The 19,137-nt window shown below is 43.0% G+C and overlaps 1 protein-coding gene across 1 annotated transcript; it reads right to left on the bottom strand.

Annotated features, from left to right (window-relative positions):
* Positions 1 to 1,989: 1,989 nt before the first annotated feature.
* LOC307103769 (leukocyte elastase inhibitor-like) lies at positions 1,990 to 10,410 on the bottom strand. The gene is made up of 7 exons (XM_079778278.1): positions 10,262 to 10,410; positions 9,524 to 9,698; positions 7,699 to 7,836; positions 7,023 to 7,140; positions 4,949 to 5,091; positions 4,695 to 4,862; positions 1,990 to 3,288 (listed from the first exon to the last, which is right to left on the bottom strand). The coding sequence occupies exons 1-7, from the start codon at positions 10,345 to 10,347 to the stop codon at positions 2,887 to 2,889; spliced, it is 1,230 nt and encodes a 409-aa protein (XP_079634404.1). The 5' UTR covers positions 10,348 to 10,410; the 3' UTR covers positions 1,990 to 2,886.
* Between the last annotated feature and the right edge of the window lie 8,727 nt (positions 10,411 to 19,137).

Genomic DNA, 19,137 nt, shown 5'->3' with positions numbered 1-19,137 from the left:
GATGTAATCCAATTCGAGGGACTGGAATTTGGGGACTGTCCAAGGACTTACATCAGGGCTACATTCTGAGCTGCTTCAGTCATGCTCCTAGAGTGTAGTTCTTATGTTGCCAATTGAAAGCACAGGGTCACAATGGGGTCCCCATACTTGACAGGCCAAAATTCTGCCTGCCAGGCCTTGAACATCATCAAAATCCCTGCTTCATGCCCTCTTTACCTCTGTTGGATTGGGAAATGGTCCTGGAGGAAAAGTGGCCCCAGTTTCCATAGTCACCAATTTACCCCGGATTGCGGAGTACTTCTTCATAATCATGGCAGATCCCTTGCCTTTGGACTCATGCTTGCTTGGTTTGGTTATTTTGTTGTGTTTAAAAGTCTCAGTTACCTAGTTCACCATTACAGTAAAGAATTAGATATTCTCCACATAAAATATTTATTGAATTAGATGTTCTCCACATAAAATATTTATTGAATTCTGCTCTGAAATTTACTAGTTGTTTTAATCTTCAATAATTTATTTATAGTCTACGAGCCTGTTCTCTCATATATAATGAGAAGTATTTGAGCAGAGTTGCATGGGACCAGGCAGTTCAGTTTCTACCTGATTAGCACAATTTACTCTAAATCACTGAGTAGATTTTAGCATAAGAGCCCAAAGAGAAGGATTATAGCATGCAGTGACTTGCTTTTCTTGTTTTTCCTATAGCTAAGAGAACCTTGAATGTTGTAGAAGCCCGTACTGTAAGTATTTTAAGAAAAAAAGGAAGGAGAGCTTGTCAACAGATTTGCTAAAATCTTTTTCTTTCATGGAGGCAATGACTATCATCATGGATGTCAGTATTGTCAGTCTAAGAACCCTTAGTCCTGTCTTTTCTGGGATCAGATAGAAAGAAGAGGACTGAGAACAGTCTGGCTAGCAGAATCTTAGGAAACTTTATTAGCCATCCCACCAGCTTTGAGTTAGCAAGAAAATGCAGCATTTCAACCCCCTTCCAGGGAGTGCATTTCTAAGGTTTATAATGATCACAGAGCCCCTCCCCCATCCAGCATTGCATAAAGCCATCCCATTGCTATCACAGTCTGGACTAGATGATGGAAATGAAGAGTCCTTTTCAGAAAACACACAAGAATCTGGTAACAGTGTGATGTTTGTATTCCCTCTAGCTTTACAGTCTCTCTACCACACTTCTCTTTTTGTGGTTTCATGGCATCTTTTAAGATAAGACACTTCTTCACTCCTTGTTTACCCACACAAACTACACACTAGGTGGATAAAGGAAAATAAGCTGTTTAATAGTTTGAAATCAGAGGGGCTATAATAGAATACTAATCCTGTAGTACAAAGGGTCAGAAACACTGGCCAAGGCAAATTTTTCTTCATAATCCAACCCTTAATTGGGCTGCTCTCTTATATTTCAATTGAATGTCTGTTTTTAAGCCTCCCTTCAACAATGAATGTCTCTGTGAAATAAATTACAGTATTATAATTTTTCTCATGGCTATTAAGAGAGTACAGCAGTTTCTTAGTTTACTACACTGTCAAGAATCTACATATCTGCTTGGTGCATTCAAAAGCAATCACTGAATTTTTCAATATAAAGAAAGGAAAATAAAAATTTAATTGTACTGGACAAAAAGCTGTAACTAAAATTTCTATTGGTAGTTCATCTCATGGTAAAATTCCTGATCATGCAATGAACCTAAAGCAGTCATATTTTTGTGCAAAATATTAAAATTTAAAGTTATCAAGACTGCATTATAAAATTTACAAAAGCCTCCATTAATAAAAAAAAAAAGGGGGGTGATAGTAGGGTAATATCATGTAAGGAAAAAATATCCTATAAGTAAATTACATCTAGAAAATTTTTACTTTACAAAATTAATTTTCATTTGTAATGCTAACAGCAAGACACCCATGAAAAACATACATGGTGTCTAAATAAGACAAAGGAAAATCGTTTGGGCAAAAATAAAAAGGATCCCAAATCAATTATATAGAAAAGATTCCTTTATTAACTTTTGGTCGAGAATATGTTTGTATATATTTCAGAAAACAACTCCAAGACCATGTGGATTCCTGCAACAGAGAGGAATTGACAGGCCTGCTCCAACCACAAAGACAAGAGGAGAAACAGTCCAGAGATGGAAGATGCTGATGACACCTTGCCATGCTAGCAGTCAGCAGCTGTGCGTCGCTGCAGGTTGCCTAGGACCAAACCAGAGAGGGTCGGACCTGCATTGCCACCATGTGCCCACCATCCAGATATCATTGCTGAAATGTACACATAAGAAACTGTTTGACATTGAAACGGGGACTCAGAACTGTTGGAGATTGAAATTGGGACTCAAACATTTTTTTGTTATTGTATGTTTATTTCTAGTCTGCAGAGGCAAGATATTTTAAAGGAAAGAAATGGGGGAAAAATAGACACAGAGGCAAAGAAGCATTGAACAGACTGCCAAACTACAGCGGGAAGGCAGGGGAGGTTGTGGGGGGGCGGCTGTAAGAGATCAACGAAGGATCGTACACGTGCATATAAGTATAACCAATGGATACAAGACACGGGGGGGGGGGGGTATGGGTGGCAGGTGAGGGCATGTACTGGGGGGTAGGGGAGGCCGGGGGGGGAGGTCAATGGGAAAAAAAAGGAGACATATGTACTACTATTTGAAATACTTCAAACTATATATATATATGTGTATATAAAAAGGAAAATAGACACCTATGCCAAAGTTAATGCTTGTAAACAGCCAAGAGAGCTGACATTACAAAGGAAGTTAGAGATTTGTTTGGGATGGTAGATTTGTTCCGAAGATATATGAAAACTATCACCATTGAAAGGGCCAGTGGTAAAGCTCTGATCTTGGCCTAGGATTTCCACAGTCTCTACGGGGAAGAAAGTCTGCCTAAGAACAGGATGTTAGTTGAGGGATTGTGTCGAATGAAAAAAATGAATGGATGGTCGGCCACAAAATTTTCCTCTGGCGTAAATGAGTAATACACGAAATATGCGGCTGTGGCAGCCGCTGCCTCTGAGCCCTCCTCATTTACTTCCACAAAAGACTTGTGGACAATTTTTGATACAAAAAGATCTCTGGCTCTTGACATGCCAGACAGATCAGCCCTGGGAGTAAAGAGATCCTCTATACCCAGGCTGGCCAGGTGAGAGTTGAGGTTGTAGTTCTCTTCCAGCTTGAACCTGGGCAGGTGGACATTGACTTCAATGGAACTCAGATTCTCAGGTTTGGTCCACTCATGCAGTTTTTCCAAGGTCAATTGTTCTTCGATCTGAAATGAGAATGGGCAAAAGAAGAGGTGAGAACTACTTCACATAAACAAGGTAATAAACATTATTTACATGAATGAACTCACGTTATCAGTTGCTAATTAGTTTCTTTCATGTTTTGTGCCAAAATAGATGCCATTTTGAGGATTTCATTTCTTTTCGGCAATTGGTGATAATAGAACAGAGCTGTGTTCCAAGCCATCAAGGGCCCAAGTAACAGGAACTTTGGACATCAGATGCTTCAACTACCCATCCATCCACCCACCCACCCACCCACCCACCCACCCAGGCTTTCCTAAACCCCTACCACACTGGATTACTGTGATAGGCCATGATGGTTGTTATTACTTTAACTGGTTGATTGGTGCAAGGTAAAATTCAAATATTTTCTTCTATTTCTTCTATTCTGAACCCTACTGATCACTGTGGTTATCTGTGAACTCACTGTGCTGAAATAATCTCTAATAGATTTAGCTGTGGGTAAAAAAAGAAAAGGGACTAGTTCCTCATCTAAAATTGGGAGAGGGTTAATAATAGTACCCACCTTATAGCATTGTTGTGAGCATTAAATGATTTAATGTGACACAGTAAGTGCCACAACAATGTCAGCTATTATCATTAGCATAGTACTACTACTATTGGACTAGAATGGACCCATCATTCCACTTGTTCTACTGATGCTGATTATGTCTTTTATGAGGCTGGAGAATTTATCTTTATAATCAGAGAAGAGACAAATATGAAAATACAATTAAAAGAAGGAAATACTGATTTTAATACAGACTTTATACATGCAAATAATTAATATTGGACCTCTTCCTGATAACAGTTTGGTTAGGGAGAGGGTAGAGAAAAACCACACAGCAGGCTAGAGACACTAAAGAAAACCATAATCTTCACAGTTTTGCCTAGTCCTAGCCTGACAAGAAATGTCTTCGCCTTTAACTGAAATAAAATAGAAACATCATACAGAGTTCATATGAGAAAATAGGCTTAGCTTTCATATAGTTCTTTTCTACCATGTAGCTCTTAGAAATTTAATTCACAACCTATATGAATTGTGATGAGAATGAGCAGTGTAGTAATAGGATCTCATAGTACATTTTGAAGCTACATACTATAAATGTTTTGGGATTTGTATTGTTAATAAATTTGTTTCAATAAAACAATTCTAATTTACTGCACTTTCCTCTAAAGCTCATTTAAGAACATTTCTGTGAGCTGCCACTGACATGTTAAATTTAACATAGATCCTTAGATGTCACCCACCACAACTGTTCACTGACAGTCACTGAAAAGTTAATCTTAGGGCTTCAGAGTAGCAAACATTGATGGGCTACTCAACATACACACAGGCAGCACCGCTGGGTCAGACGGAAACATGAAGCATGAGCGTGGGAGCCGTTACCTTCTTCAGACCCGTGGCCTCGTCCTCGATGTCATCTGGCAGCAGGATGACCATGCTGAGCTCCCTGCCCTGGTAAGGCAGCTCCAGCACCCGGCACTTAAGGTCCTCGATGTAGCCAAGTGGGAATGTGCTCCTCTGATACATCATTTTCACTGTTTTTGTGTCTTTCTGAACAGTCGAAAAAACCAAGTCACTCACATTATCATCTGCGTTCTCTTAGAACAAAGAGCAATTTTATAATCACATCATCTCACCTTATTCAATCTGAAAGGTGTATCGCTTGTGGCCTTTTGACTGAATTTCTCCTGCCAGTTTCCTTTGAAATAGATGGCATTAACTAGCACAAGTTTAGTCCTATCATCAACCATGCCTGCAGCCAACAATTCTGGAATTTTCCCTAAAGAAATAAAGTAAGTTTTTTTAAAAAAAATTCACATATCAGCATTCCGAATTGCATTGAACTGCAATTCAAATTCATAATTTTTATTTAATTCCCATTAATGTATTAAGTTAGGAAAGCCCTTCCAGTGTGTTTCAACTGTAAATATACCAATTAGAGGATTTAAAATCTAAAAACAGGACAATCTTCTCTGCATTATATGAAAAACAATGAGCCTTCTTTTATGAATGGTCACCCTTTGGCCAGAATAAAAAATATTTCTTAATGAAAATGATTTTTTAAAATATATTTTATTGATATTTTACAGAGAGGAAGCGTGAGGGATATAGAGCTAGAAACATCGATGAGGGAGAAACATCGATCAGCTGCCTCCTGCACACCTCCTACTGGGGATGTGTCCGCAACCAAGGTACATGCCCTTGACTGGAATCAAACCTGGGACGTTTCAGTCCACAGGCCGACGCTCTATCCACTGAGCCAAACTGGTTTCGGCGAAAATGATTTGTAAATAAGTCATTTCTTCAAAGCCTCCAAGTGGAAGCTGCTCTCACAGAAAATATGTTAACAGATATCCGAAGGTGAGGACAGTTAGTCCTCTGAAACACCAGTTCCCCTGTGACCACAGCATGGCCATGAAGAATGCCTTGGATGGGAGACAGGTGTTGGATAGGTGCCTTGTCTCAGACCTTGACGAGGTTAGAGAGAGTTGTGGTGGAGAAACAGCTGAGATGGAGCCACCCCTGACAGCTTAGACATTTGCCAAAATACTTATGGCCACAGAAGTTTGTGTCACAAGTATGCGAATACTAGAGGCCAAATGCACGAAATTCGTGCAAGGGGCTCGGCCCCAACCCGCGGAGCTGCCTCCGCCCCGGCCACCACAACTTCATTCAGAAGGTCGTCCAGTCTAATTAGCATATTATGCTTTTATTATTATAGACTAGAGGCCCAGTGCACAAAATTGGTGCACTCAGGGTGTGAGGGTCCCCTCTGCCCAGCCTGCGCCCTCTTCCAGTCCGGGATCCCTTGGGGGATATCTGACTGCCGGCTTAGGGACCCCTGACTTTCCATGGGGAGTGGGCCTAAGCTGTCAGTCTGACATTCCTAGCACTGTCATGGAGGCATGAGAGGCTCCCACCACTACCGCTGTGCTCACCAACCATGAGTCCCACTTCTGGCTGAGTGGCGCTCCACTTGTGGGGGCACACTGACCACCTTCTGCGCTGAGAGGGAAAGGGCCAAAACAGGCTCTCCGACATCCCCCAAGGAGTACCGGAATTGTGAGAGGGCCTAGGCCGGGACGATGGACCCCATGGTTGCAAGATCGAGGCCGGAGAGGGATGCGGGAGGTTGGCCAGCAAGGGAGGGACCTTCGAAGGGCGCCAGAGCGTTTCCGGCCAGTCTTGCTTAGTCCCAGTCTGCCAGACCCCAGCAGCAAGCTAACCTACCAGACCGAGTGTCTGCCCCCTAGTGGTCAGTGCACATCATAGCGAATGGTTGAGTGGCCTTAGCATATCATTAGCATATTACACTTTGATTGTTGACCAGAGGACTGGATGACCGGACACTTAGCATATTAAGCTTTTTTTATATAGGATTTTTTTTCCATAATCTGGGCCAGGATGCATTTTCCTCAAAGCTTTATCCTTTTTATCCTACATTCAATGTTAGTTTTAATTTTTAAATGGGTTTTTGTGAACTTATGGGGAAAATATTTAGCTGCTTCAGTGAAAGCATGTTGAAGTTCCCACTTTGAGGAATTTCCACATTTAAAAGCTGTCTGGCTCTGGGCAGTGGCAGAGGTTAGCCCCAGCGAGAGGGTGAGGGCAGAGGAAAAGGGCAGGGAATCATCTGCAGGCTGGGAAAGTGGAAGGAGGAAAAGAACGGCCAGTGTGTCCTGAATGACTACATTCGGCCCACTCTCTTACCTTCAGTCTGCCCTTTGACCCACGCGTTTATCACCTTTCTTGCATCTTCAGAGGCTCGCTGAAAATCTACACTGGCCAGTTCTGCTCCATACATTTTCTGGGTTGAAGCTAAGAACTCCTGTTTATAAATAATAATAAAAAAACAAATAAATAAACAAACAAAATAAATAATCAAAATCACAGATAATTCTAACTACATACAGAACTGGTTTTATAAAATCCTTAAAAGCAATAAAAATTGTCCTAAAAGACATAAATTTCCTGTAACAAAAAAATTCTAACCCTTATACTTTTTGAATCATAATAAAAAACACATAACATTAAATTTACCACCTTAATCGTTTTAAGTGTACAGTTCAGTAGTTTTGGTGTTGCATAAAATTCACCAATTCTTTCCTAACCTTTGGCTAACATTTTCAGAAATAAGTATACACTGATTGTTCTGGGAAGTGAATTATGGAATTCACTCTTGCTTTACTAAAACAGCCAGAGTCAATCTTTTCCTGTGAAGACTATCAAATGAAAATGAATCTCTAATGGGGATACTGCCATATGTCTAAATTCTGTATTGTTTTCTGAATGTTTATAAAATAAAAACTGACTTCTGTGACTTGATTGTGCTGGAAAATGTCTACACTGTTTCGTGAGTTTTAGAATGTGAAAGTAAAGGACTCACAGGGAGGAACTCATAGGTTTTCTCTCCATATAACCTGTTAGCAAGTTTCAGAATATAGGGAGCTCCGCGCTTGTTGATATCAGCAATCAGACTCTGGAAACTGGAATGAATCTCCTTAACCGCATCGAAGTGAAGAGTCTAAAATAGAGAAAACATTCTTTCTGCAGCCATTTATTTTGAAATGGATTCCTTGACATTTGCTTCTATCAAATTAAATTAATGCTTATATTACTAATTATTAATAATATCAGCCCAATACTTTATTAAAATTTCATTGGAGAACAAAAGAATAGAGAATCTAAAATGTATAGCTTTGTGCGACATAATTACATCATAAGCTCTTTTTATATCACTTCTTTTTATAATAATAGTCCCATGAATGTAAGTTGGTAATAGACTAAATATTTACCTGTGTCTGCTTTTTCTCCAAAGAAAATCATAACTGGTATATTCATACATAAGTTCTGTATCAAAGAGAGTTTTACTGAAAGTTCTCAGAAATAAACAGTAAAACTGAGAATCATCCCCTATGTGGGAGCACAAAGGTATTACAGAATTGCGGGGATTTTTAAACTACACTATCAAGCATCAGGAACTTAAAAATAACATCTATAAACTTAATATTCAGCAAAAGTTTAATTTTCATGTTACAAATCAAGAATCCCTTTATGGTTTTATGAGTCCTGGGCTGGTTCCTTATTTTACACACAAAGAATAAACCTACACAATGTACAAAGCCCATTTACTCACCAAGATAGGGAATATTTGCACAGTTGCTGTGATAGATCTGCTTTAATGGAAAAGCAGGGGAACCATTAAAACTATTTTTCCTGAGGTAATACAGTGCCTGGATAAACCTCAAAATAGAAGCTGACATTACCCTGCAAGAAGCAACTAACCATTATTACCGGGGGTAAAATAAAAAGTGGGTTTTGGAAATATAAAAATGCTTTCATGTCTGCAGTGCTAACGACCATTGATTTTTCATAAAATGCGGAAATAAAAGATTTGAAGCTGGAACAGATGGATAAACTTGAATCCAAGGCTGGACCTCCCCCGGTTACTGGCACCTTGTAATCTTTCCCCTACTTCAAGGAGAGCTGGAGTTCCCGGCTCAGAATTCAACAAAGACCACACAGCACAGTGGTGCGGCCCACACCCATGAAGGCCAGGGGGAAGGCCAGGCATCACTGCTTCTTCTCGCTGTGACAGGGACCTGCCGTACCACCCAGAGCTTGGCCCAGTCCCTGCAGCGGCCATACCTCACTTCTTTCCTCTCCTTCGGACCCTCCTACCCACACAGGCCCTTGTGCCAGGCTCCGGGCTAGGCCTCAGCATATACAATCCCACGGTGGCCTGTTCCCTCAAAAAGGCAACACCGCCAACTTCTCCACTTGGTGCATTCCCTGTGTTATTTGTGCTGAAAGGTAACATTACAGAGCAGGCCTTTATTAATGAGTAGCGGGTTGCATGCAAAGCAGAAACTGGAAGCTCTGAATGGAGAGGAGATGCCTTCAAAGATTTGCCCACTGCAACAGAAGCAGCCCACCACGGGGGCTTTCACAGCTTTCTTCACTGCTGTATCCTCAGCCAATCAAAAAACAGTGCCTGGCACATAGTATGTGCTCAGTAAGGACTCAATCATGAGTGAAAGCCTGCATGTAAATGAGCTGTTCTTGGGGCTTTTCTGGAAGTCTGGCCTCGTCGTGTGCAGCTGTGGAACACACAAGTACAGTGTTTAAAACACCCTGTAAGAGCTCAAAGGCACGCCTTCTCAGTAGGGACTCACAGGGAACCCAGGCTCCTTTTGTTAGTTTCTGCTGACCTTGGACATCTGTGTCGCGGTCGTGCCTCTGGCCCCCAGAAAGACCATGGCCAGCGCCGAGGAAATGCTTATGGGGGAGATGAAGATGTTCCCGGAGGGGTTGTTGTCCTTCAGGGTGCGGAAGAGGTCCACTGCGAACCGGGTGTTGGCCAAGCTCAGCTGCTCCATGGTGAGGCTACAACACAGGACAGAGGCCTAGCACACCAGCAAATTAGGCAATGACAGGTCTCCACGTCTTCCTCGCCCTGAATCACCCGGAAACTTGTACTTCCTTTTCTTTTTCCAGGAGGGCAAGAGCACTGTCTCATGAGCTCACAGGTGGGAACTGGACAAGGATCCATCAGAGACCAGGGACAGGACCCAGGGATCCTGGAGGGCTCTGACTTGCAGACTCAGCAGCCAGGACTGGGCCTTTCCTACTCAGCAGGGGAGCACACGCATTTCCCACCCTTTACCCGAAATGATAACTTTCTACTAGAAAATCATAGCTACCCACTCCGCATTAAAGCAAATTTCAGCAAAGTGATCACTTTTCCTCATTTTCAAGATTCAGTTGCTAATGTTTAGAGAGGTGAAGTGTCCCAAGACTCAAGGCTGGTAGAGGAAGTGAGAGATTGAAAACCCAGCACAGGCCTTAGGGTCGGGGTGTAGCCCACCAGGAGCAGGGGACAAGCATCCTCTCTGACACCCTCAGGTGCAGGTGACTGGCCTGCCTCCTCAGCCCAGAAGCCTGCTTACCAATCCTGACTTGTCTCACAGCTTGTTTCCGCAGAGATGGGCAAGGAAGGATAGTTGTGCTGGCTGCTTCCCTGGAAGTAATACATTGAATTATTACTGTTGTTATTGGAAAGTAACCTCTAGGATCACATTGGCCTCCCCTTCCTTCTTTCCTTCCTCCCTCCCTCCCTCCTTCCTTCCTCCCTCCCTCCCTCCCTCCCTCCCTTCCTCCCTCCCCAGCAATGAAAAGCTATGCCTCCTGGGCTGCCTAAAAACTGTCACAAACTGCTCAGGGAGTTGGGAAAGAAAGAAAAATATAATCTCAGGCTTGGCTCTGTCTTCCAGCCATAAGGCAGTGTCCAGTCCATTGCAGGTCAGCTGGCCCTCCAGCCCCAGATTAGGGGTTGGGGTGGGGGATGTCAGGTGTCCTCTCCAGCTCAGATGAGCAGTGCAGGCAGCAAGACCAGTGAAAGGGCAGGAGCTGCGGGTACCCAGCCCACCAAAGGCCAGGGCTGAGCCAGGAGTAGGCAGCTGGCAGATCCCAGCCCTGGGCAGCCCCCACTGGCTCAGTCTCACTTTCCTAATGGGCCTGATGCCTCACCCGTTGCTGGCTGGTGTCTGGGAGGGGCTCAGGATCTGAAGATGCCTGCAGTGCAAGCACCGCCCTTAAATAATCCTGGAATTGGGTGCTGAGTGGGAGGGGCTTGTGATCTGACAATGCCCACAGGACAAGCTTTTCCTGAAGTGAGTCAGCTCTGGGCCTGAGGGAAGAGGGGACAGCGCTGGGGGGCGGGGTGCTGGGGCGGAGCAGCAGAAGGAGCAGGGTGGGGCAGCAGGGCGGGCACAGCAGGAGTCTGGGCACTGCCAGTAGCAGCCTGGATGAGGGTGGACTTCTGAGGATATGAGCACCTTTTTGAGTCTCGGGAACTCAGATCTCTGGCAAGGACCTGATGGCCTAGTTCTTGCCTAAGTGTGAATCACTGAGAGGACATAACGTATCACCTCTTAGAGGGCAAACTAGCCTCTCTGAATCTCATCTGTATACTCCAAATTGGTTGTTTTTCTGTGCTTTCGTTTTTGTTTTGTGAGGTGGGGAGGGACCTCCGGTATAAGATAAAACAGTCCTGTCAGCTGATGGTTGTCGGTGCCAGTTCAGTGCCACCAGGAATCCCCAATTTAGGGTGCAGTGAAGAAGGAAACTTTATTCAGTGCAAACAGTTCCATTGTGATGCAGCTCAGTTACTAGTATGAAGCAGCAGGTGGCAAGGTGGCCCTCTCTGGCTAGCAAGCTCTGCTCTGCTCTGGTCTGCTCCACCTGCTCCATTCCATCTCCCTCTTCCTGTTTCTCCAGGAAACAATCTTGAGTGGAAAGAGAAAATGTGCTCCCAGAGCCAGAAAGAAGCTGGCTTAAATAGAGAGAAGTCCCCACCTCTGGTCTCTGATTGGTCCATCCTCGTGCAAGACAAGACCCCAAGTCCTCAAAGTTTGATTGCTCCAAAAAGCACTGACCTGATTGGTCAGAATGGAACTGATCTGATTGGTTATATACTGATAAGGATATAAGTGCATATTTCCAAATGAATGGGGAAAGCCTCGGTCTTAAAGACTGAAATCTATTCTAGGGACTCCTTTCTAAGGGCTGGCTCAGATGCAGGAGCACAGTGCAGGCAGGCAGTTCAGTGCAGTCTTCTCCTTGAAGTGCCCTCCTGGTGACCCCCCTCCTCCCATAGAAATGGCTGCAAGGGTCTGTCTTATCAATTTGAGTCGATTTAGCCAAAAGGAGTCCTTCTTGGTAGGTACCTGCTTTCTCAGGGTCCCCAGTTCCAAACAACAACCTTGATGTCACTATCTTTAGAAACCAACATGAATGTAGCCCCAGTATTCTTCTCACAGTGATGGCTACACCACTATTTCTGTGGGCCGTTTGTTTGTTTCCCACTTTAAATGTCTGGGAATGTGACTTCACTAAACTTTATAGTGGTTGAGGGTCTGAAATATTTCTGCATTCATGAAACTTCTCCTCTGTTTTCTTACAAATTTCAACATGAAACAGCAACAAAGAAAAAGTCCTATTTTGTGTGTGTGTGTGTGTGTGTGTGTGTGTGTGTTAGTATGGACAATATAGTGTGAAAGGGATGGTAGATTTTTGTTTGTTTGTTTTTTACTCTGAGAACTTGTTTATCATGAAAAGGGTGAAGGAAGATCCATTAATGAGTGATAAAAATACTCTCCATAGCTTTTCTTTCAAGCAGGAATTGTTTAATAATGAAATTTTTAGACTGATTTACAGCTTATTAAATAAAGAAACCAACACTCATTGAAAGCCACTTATTGCTAAATTCTAGTGGTTTGATCAAATCTGTAAGCTCTCCACCATTTCTCACAGAACCAGAGCACCACTCTGGCTTCTACAAAGAGGTCAGTGTGGGAAAGTCAAGACAGAGAGGCTGCACTGAGAAGTTGTTAAATTAAAACCCGAGACACGTTAATTGAAGAAAAAAGTTTTCTGAATTTTATTTTTTCTCCTGGCATGTTGTATTTGGGTTAAATAGAAAACAATGCCATTTCCGAAGTCAATGTGTATACTGTATATAAGGTTCAGACAAAATTCATCATTATACATCAATCAATCAACGCATTTACTGTTGTGGGGTCGAACACTGGAGTAAAAAATAAGACCACCGGAGGCTGCTGATTGATTAAAAAAAAGCAGGCAAGGATTTATTGAACTGGCCAGGATGGCCGCTAGGGCACCACACGCAGGTGGCCACCCTCACGACCGGGCCTTTTCAGGTGTAGGCAGTCCTTTTAAAGGTCCAAACCACAAAAATTTTCCTTTGTTCTAAATTCTAAATTCTAAAGGCCGGGAACAGCCCGCAGAGCCGCTCCCGGCAACATCCTGCAGGACATTATTGGAATGTGGCCCTATCTTGCGAAAGCAGGTTTTTACAGAAGCAGAACCAAGCGGAGTCAGTAATCTCTAAAGGTTATCTACATTTTCTACTCCTGGAGTTACTGAGTCAGTGGGAATCAATCTCCTGTGATTCTGGTCCACAGGCACAGGAAAATTACCTCTGTGTCTCCAGGTCTCAGTCTGGAAGCTGAGGTAACCACCCTATTGTCCAAGCAAGCAAGTGCGTGCAGAAGCCAGAATAGCAGGGTTAAAATCCAAACAGCAGTTTTTACCTAAGTATGGTTGCTACCATACTTCATTTATTGTCTAGAGTTGAGGCAAAGTAACTATTCTGTCAAATAACATTGGAATGTTCTCCTTGTGAATTTAAAATATAAATGACCACAATCAAATCTCAGAGATACTTACACACTCAGGAAGGTAGGGTATATCTGTTGCAGAAGACCAAAGAAATACCAAGCACGCTTCCTAGAGAAAGGGAGGGACCCCGTTTATTAACACTAGTGGACTCAGGGAATAATTTCCAAATCAGAGTGAAGAAACACGCAGAGGGCTTCACTTTTTATAACCTTCTGGGGTCTTTGTCTCGCAGATATGGTTCCGCCCCCTTTCGTGGGCTTACAGGAAGGCCCCCAGGTGTTGGGGGTCCCCAGGCCATATCCGATGATCTGTCCTGGGGCCAGCAATAACGACCCCCCCCCCAGGGCAGTGCATTGTTCACAGTTTTTATGGCCTGACACACCTTGCAAGACCAGTTTCCTCCTCATTACCCACCCTTGTCCCACAAGCTTCTTTTAGCCTGTGGAGCAACAACCACAGGATGTTATGATGAACAGGGGTGATGACCACTCTTAGCTACTTCCTGCTGGAAAGGGACGAGGACTAAGGGGTTAGCATCCCGCTTCTTCCTCTCAGAGGGGTTTGTAGGGAGTTCTTCTGGTTTGTAGGACCATCTGAAGTTTAAAGTCATTCCCGTCCAGTTTGCAGGCAGGCAGGCAGAGGTAAGCATAGAATGTTCCTTCAGGGGGCACCAGGGGTAGGTGGTGTTTTCAGCCTATGGGGTAGCGTTGCATAGTTCATCTGGGAGGTGACCTGTTGGATGTTGGCCCTGCGTACTGCTGAAACAAATAGGAGCAATATTAGTTAGCTGCCCATTGGCCGTGCAGGTCCTATTATTATTTTTTCCGTCCAATACAACGTGCCCCCCCCCCCCCCCCCGCAAGTGCATTTGGTAGTAGAATCGTAACATGCCGCAGGCTGATAAGTATAGCTAACAAAAATCTGGCTTGATTGGGCTTTCTCGTGGACTACCCGGTCTAACGTACTTGGCTAGCGAGTTTCTAAGCAAGGAGCAAAGGATGGCATGACAAGGTGTAATCCAACAATTTATGATAAGGCCTTTGTTTCCTTGTTGTGTGGGGAGCAGTAATTTTTATGGTGCTTCTGTGTCCCAGCATGAGTTCTCCTCCTGGTACTAGTCTCGGATTCTGCTGGCACTCATAAAAAACAAAATAATAATTATTAGATAAAACCAGTGATTTTCCAGAAATACTAGAGCATGTTACGTTAGGAGGAGATAAGAAAGAAAGATTAGTGTTAGGGAGAATTCAGCAGGGTGTTATCTAAATTCCTTGGAGCAGTTGCTCGGCCAGGTCTGCTGTCTTCTTGAGGGTGATCCTCAGGGGGTGATCCTTCTGGTCAGAGATCACCTTCCACTCAGACTGGATGTCACTCGGCTGGTGGGCTGCCTTCACCCAGGAGTGGTGGATCCAGGTGTTTAGTCCTGCAACCTTAAGAGCTGTGGGGGTGGTTAATATGACAGGATAGGGTCCCTTCCAAGTAGGCTTGAGGGGCTCCTTTTTCCAATCCTTTACCCAAACCTGGTCTCCAGGTCTATAAGGATGTACAGCTGTTCCTAGAGAGATGGGTAGTCTGTCAATAACCCACCTGTGGACCTCAAAGACAGTTTTTCCAAGTCCTTGTAGTTGTTTCTGGATTTCTAAATTCCCTATTTTCCCCAAATCTGCCTTTGGCCGAATTAAGGGAGGGGGTCTACCGTATAGAATTTCAAAGGGGGAGAAACCTACCCTGGCCTTGGAGTACAGCGTACCCGCAGGAGTACAAGAGGCAAGATATCTGTCCAGGGTAAGGTTGTTATAAACTTTTAACATCTGAAGGCAAGGCAAAGTTGCAGAACCAGATTTCTTTAGCAGTGGAATTAAAAAAAAAAAAAAAAGCAACAAAATTTTAAAAGACAAAAGCCCTAGCATTCTGCACTTCAAATAGGCTGGGGGTGGGGTGACATTTGTGCCTCATGGATCAGACGTATAAATTTGCTTGCTTTGCTTTTTCTATGAAGATACCTACTTTAATTACTTAACAAATTAGCTTTACAAAATATAACCAAGGTCTCATAGAAATGAAGTTATATGAGAAGCCAATATTTTTATAAGCAATTAGATTTAACAAAAGCCAAAGTAAAAATTTGCATACCACCAGTCCTCTGAAAGTTACTGGGACTTCCCATGAACCCTCTGTATATGCAAAATGAGTGAAAAAGAATGCTGTTTAAAAGTAGATTTTAAGCTTAATAAAAAGGAGAAATTTTAAAATTTTGGAATCTCTTCCACTAGTATTTACAGGGTAAACTGAAGGTTATTATTCAAGCATTAAATCTAATCAATAGTAGTCACCATAAATATAAAGAGAGTCACTTAAATATAGGTATACAGCCACATCAGACAGCATCTGAGAAGCAGCCATGTAAGTTGCTTGGGGTAAAAGAAAGCAAAATGTTTTTAAAAGAAACTCTATGCTTAGTGAAATAAGCCAGGCAGAGAAAAATAAATATCACATGATCTCACTCATTTGTGGAATATAATGAACAACATAAACTGATGGGGGGCGGGGGGGGCGGGGAATAGATCCAGAAACAGAGAAACATCAATCAGAATGTCAAACCTCAGGGAAGAAATTGTGAGGTAACCAGAAACCCAAGAATGCCTGAGAACACCTTTCTAGCCACGCTAGCAATCACCAGATGTACGGTAATTTTACCTGGGACAAGAAGTAAGTATTTTGATCTTATGCTCCTGACCCTTCATGGGTAAGACCCCTTACGTGGGCTGATCCCCTGACTAATGTAGTTACCAATAATACCAAACACCCTGGACATCTAGGAGGTCCATGGGTGGGGCAAGAAAGTATAAATACACAGGGGTCTCCACCCAGCTTCCCTTTTGTATGACACGAAATCAAAACAATGCCCCTTTGTGTGTACAATTAAAGAGAGGTTTCTGGCTTGTGTGGACACCAAAGAAAGGGTGTCATTACTATCACTACGTGCCCCTGGTAGAGGTGCAGAAAATGTAACTAAGACCTTGTCTATATAAAAAGAAATGGACAGCCAGTTTGAAAGGGAATTCCCATGGACTAGAACAAAGAATATCCTTACCTGATATTATTCTACACTATCATTAAAATTTATTCCCAGATTTGGATCACCCCCAGTACTTATAATAGTTCCTCGCACCCTTGGGGATAAAAAAAAAAAAAGTCATCTGTTTGGTGCTTGGAGACAAACTTAACACATCTCTTGATACTTTAGAATTACTACAGCATAATATACAATTATCCCAAGCAAACGTACAAACTAATTCTTTGAATGTCTGGCAGCAATTTAAAAAGGACATGTAAGGATTTAACCCTTTTAATTGTGTAGAGGGCCTCCTGGGAGGGCACCTGAGCATTCTATATTGGTCCCTCTTACCCTTTAGGCCAAGAGAGACCCTCTTCTCACAATTCAATTGCTCACATCTGTTGCATGAGCTCTCTGTTCATGTAGAGGTTGAAGTCTCGTGATGACTGGTGCCATGGATCTGTCTCTCACCCAGTGGGGCGAACTGAGCCCTCCCTGGAGAAGAAACCCGGGTTCCAAAAGATATGTGATCAGTGCTGGGGCCCCGCCAGCAGGCGAGGGGATCCCAAGGCAGGTGCTGGGCATGGAGGCCACGGGGGCATAGGCTACCAAAGAGACAAAACTGAACCTCACGTCACCCTGCTTGGCCCCAGAGGATGGCTGGTTAGCCAGACGGGTAAGATTCCTCAAGGAAGGAACAACCTAAGACAGGCACAGTCGCAGAGGGGCCATCAGGAGAGAATTTGGGGATCAACAGAGGTGGGGCACAGACCCTCACACCCCCAACATTGCAGGGGCCTGAATCCTAGCCCCTTCTGAGGGAGGTCTCCTGCCCCCATGGCTGCTTCATGCTTCCCATGCCCAGCTCAGATCAGGACCCAGGTGACCGACAGAGACTTGGCCGACAGCAGCTGCCCTCTCACTGCAACAAGAATTGTTTGAGTTGTCTTGTACCCATGGTGTGGGGAAGTGGGTTTACAATATCTAAATCCAGCCTACCACCAGGAATGCTCAGGACCTACTCAAGAAGGCAAATAATCCCTTCCACCAATATTTACAGGGTAAAACAAGATTATTGTTAGAGTAATAAATTTGACAGTAAAATAGTAGTCAAGTTTTCAGGCAAATTTAAATTGGCTAGTTGAAACAAGCGAATATTCTAGAAAAATTAATTGTACTGGACAAAAAGGTGTTCCTAAAGTGTTAACTAAAATTTTTATTGGTACTTCATCTCATGATAAAATTGTGCACCATATAATGAACCTAAAACAGTAATAGTATAGTGCAAAAAATTAAAATTTAAAAGCCATCAAGACTACATTATAAAATTTTCAAAAGCCTCCTAACATTTAAATCAAAAAAGGAGGGGATAGTAGAGGAATATCATGTAAGGAAAAATATCCTGTAAGTAAATTACATCTAGAAAATTAATACTTTAGAAAATTAATTGTAAGGCTAAAAGCAAGACACCCATGAAAAACACACAAGGTGACAAAACAAGCCAGAGGAAAATCATTTGGGCAAAAATTGAAAAAGGATCCCCAGTCAAATTTATAGAAAATATCCCTTTATTAACTTTTGGTCGAGAATATGTTTGTATATTTTCAGAAAACAACTCCGAGACCATGTGGATTCCAGCAAGAGAGGAATCGACAGGACTACTCCAGCCATGAAGACAGAAGAGAAGCAGTCCAGAGACGGAAGACGCTGATGTGGCCTTCCCATACTAGCAGTTAGCAGCTGTGCAACACTGCAGATTGCCCAGGACCAAATCAGACAGAGTTGGACCTGCATTACCACCATTTGTCCACCATCCAGAACTGAAATGTCAGTGCTGACATGTACACATAAGGAACTGTTGGACATTGAAATTGGGTCTCAAAAGAACTGTTGGCCCAGAAAGAAACTCACTACACACTGATTCATTTGCCTGTCACCATAACCATTATTGCTTGTCTCATTTTCGGTTCTTATAAGTGTATTTCTAATAGCACATGATCTCACTCATCTAGGGGAAATAATGAACAACGTGGACTGATGAACAAGAACAGACCCAGAAACAAGGAGGCATGGATCAGACTGTCGGGCCTCGGGGGGAGGGTAGGGAAGGGTGAGGGTAAAGGGGGAGATCAACCAAAGGACTTGTGTGCAAGCATATGAGCCTAACCAGCGGTTAAGGACAACAGGGGGGTGGGGGCATGTGTGGGGAGGAGTGCGGGATGGGAATGGGGGGACAAGGACAAATATGTGATACCTTAATCAATAAAGAAATTTTTTTTAAAAAATAAATAAATAAACTATAGCTAAGATTTGGAAACAGCCTAGGTGCCCGTCAGCAGATGACTGGATCAGAAAACTGTGGTACATCTACACAATGGAATACTATGCTGCCATAAAAAAGAAGGAATTCTCATCATTTGCAGCAACCTGGGAGGAATTGGAGAACATTATGTTAAGTGAAATAAGTCAGTCAATGAAAGAAAAATACCACATGATCTCACTCATTTATGGATAATAAAGAACATTATAATCTTGAACAAAAAGATAGATACAGAGACAGTAAAG

Source organism: Cnephaeus nilssonii (assembly GCF_951640355.1).
Source record: "Cnephaeus nilssonii genome assembly, chromosome: 7".
NCBI classification, from domain to species: domain Eukaryota; kingdom Metazoa; phylum Chordata; class Mammalia; order Chiroptera; family Vespertilionidae; genus Cnephaeus; species Cnephaeus nilssonii.
This window is presented reverse-complemented; position numbering and strand designations above follow the sequence as displayed.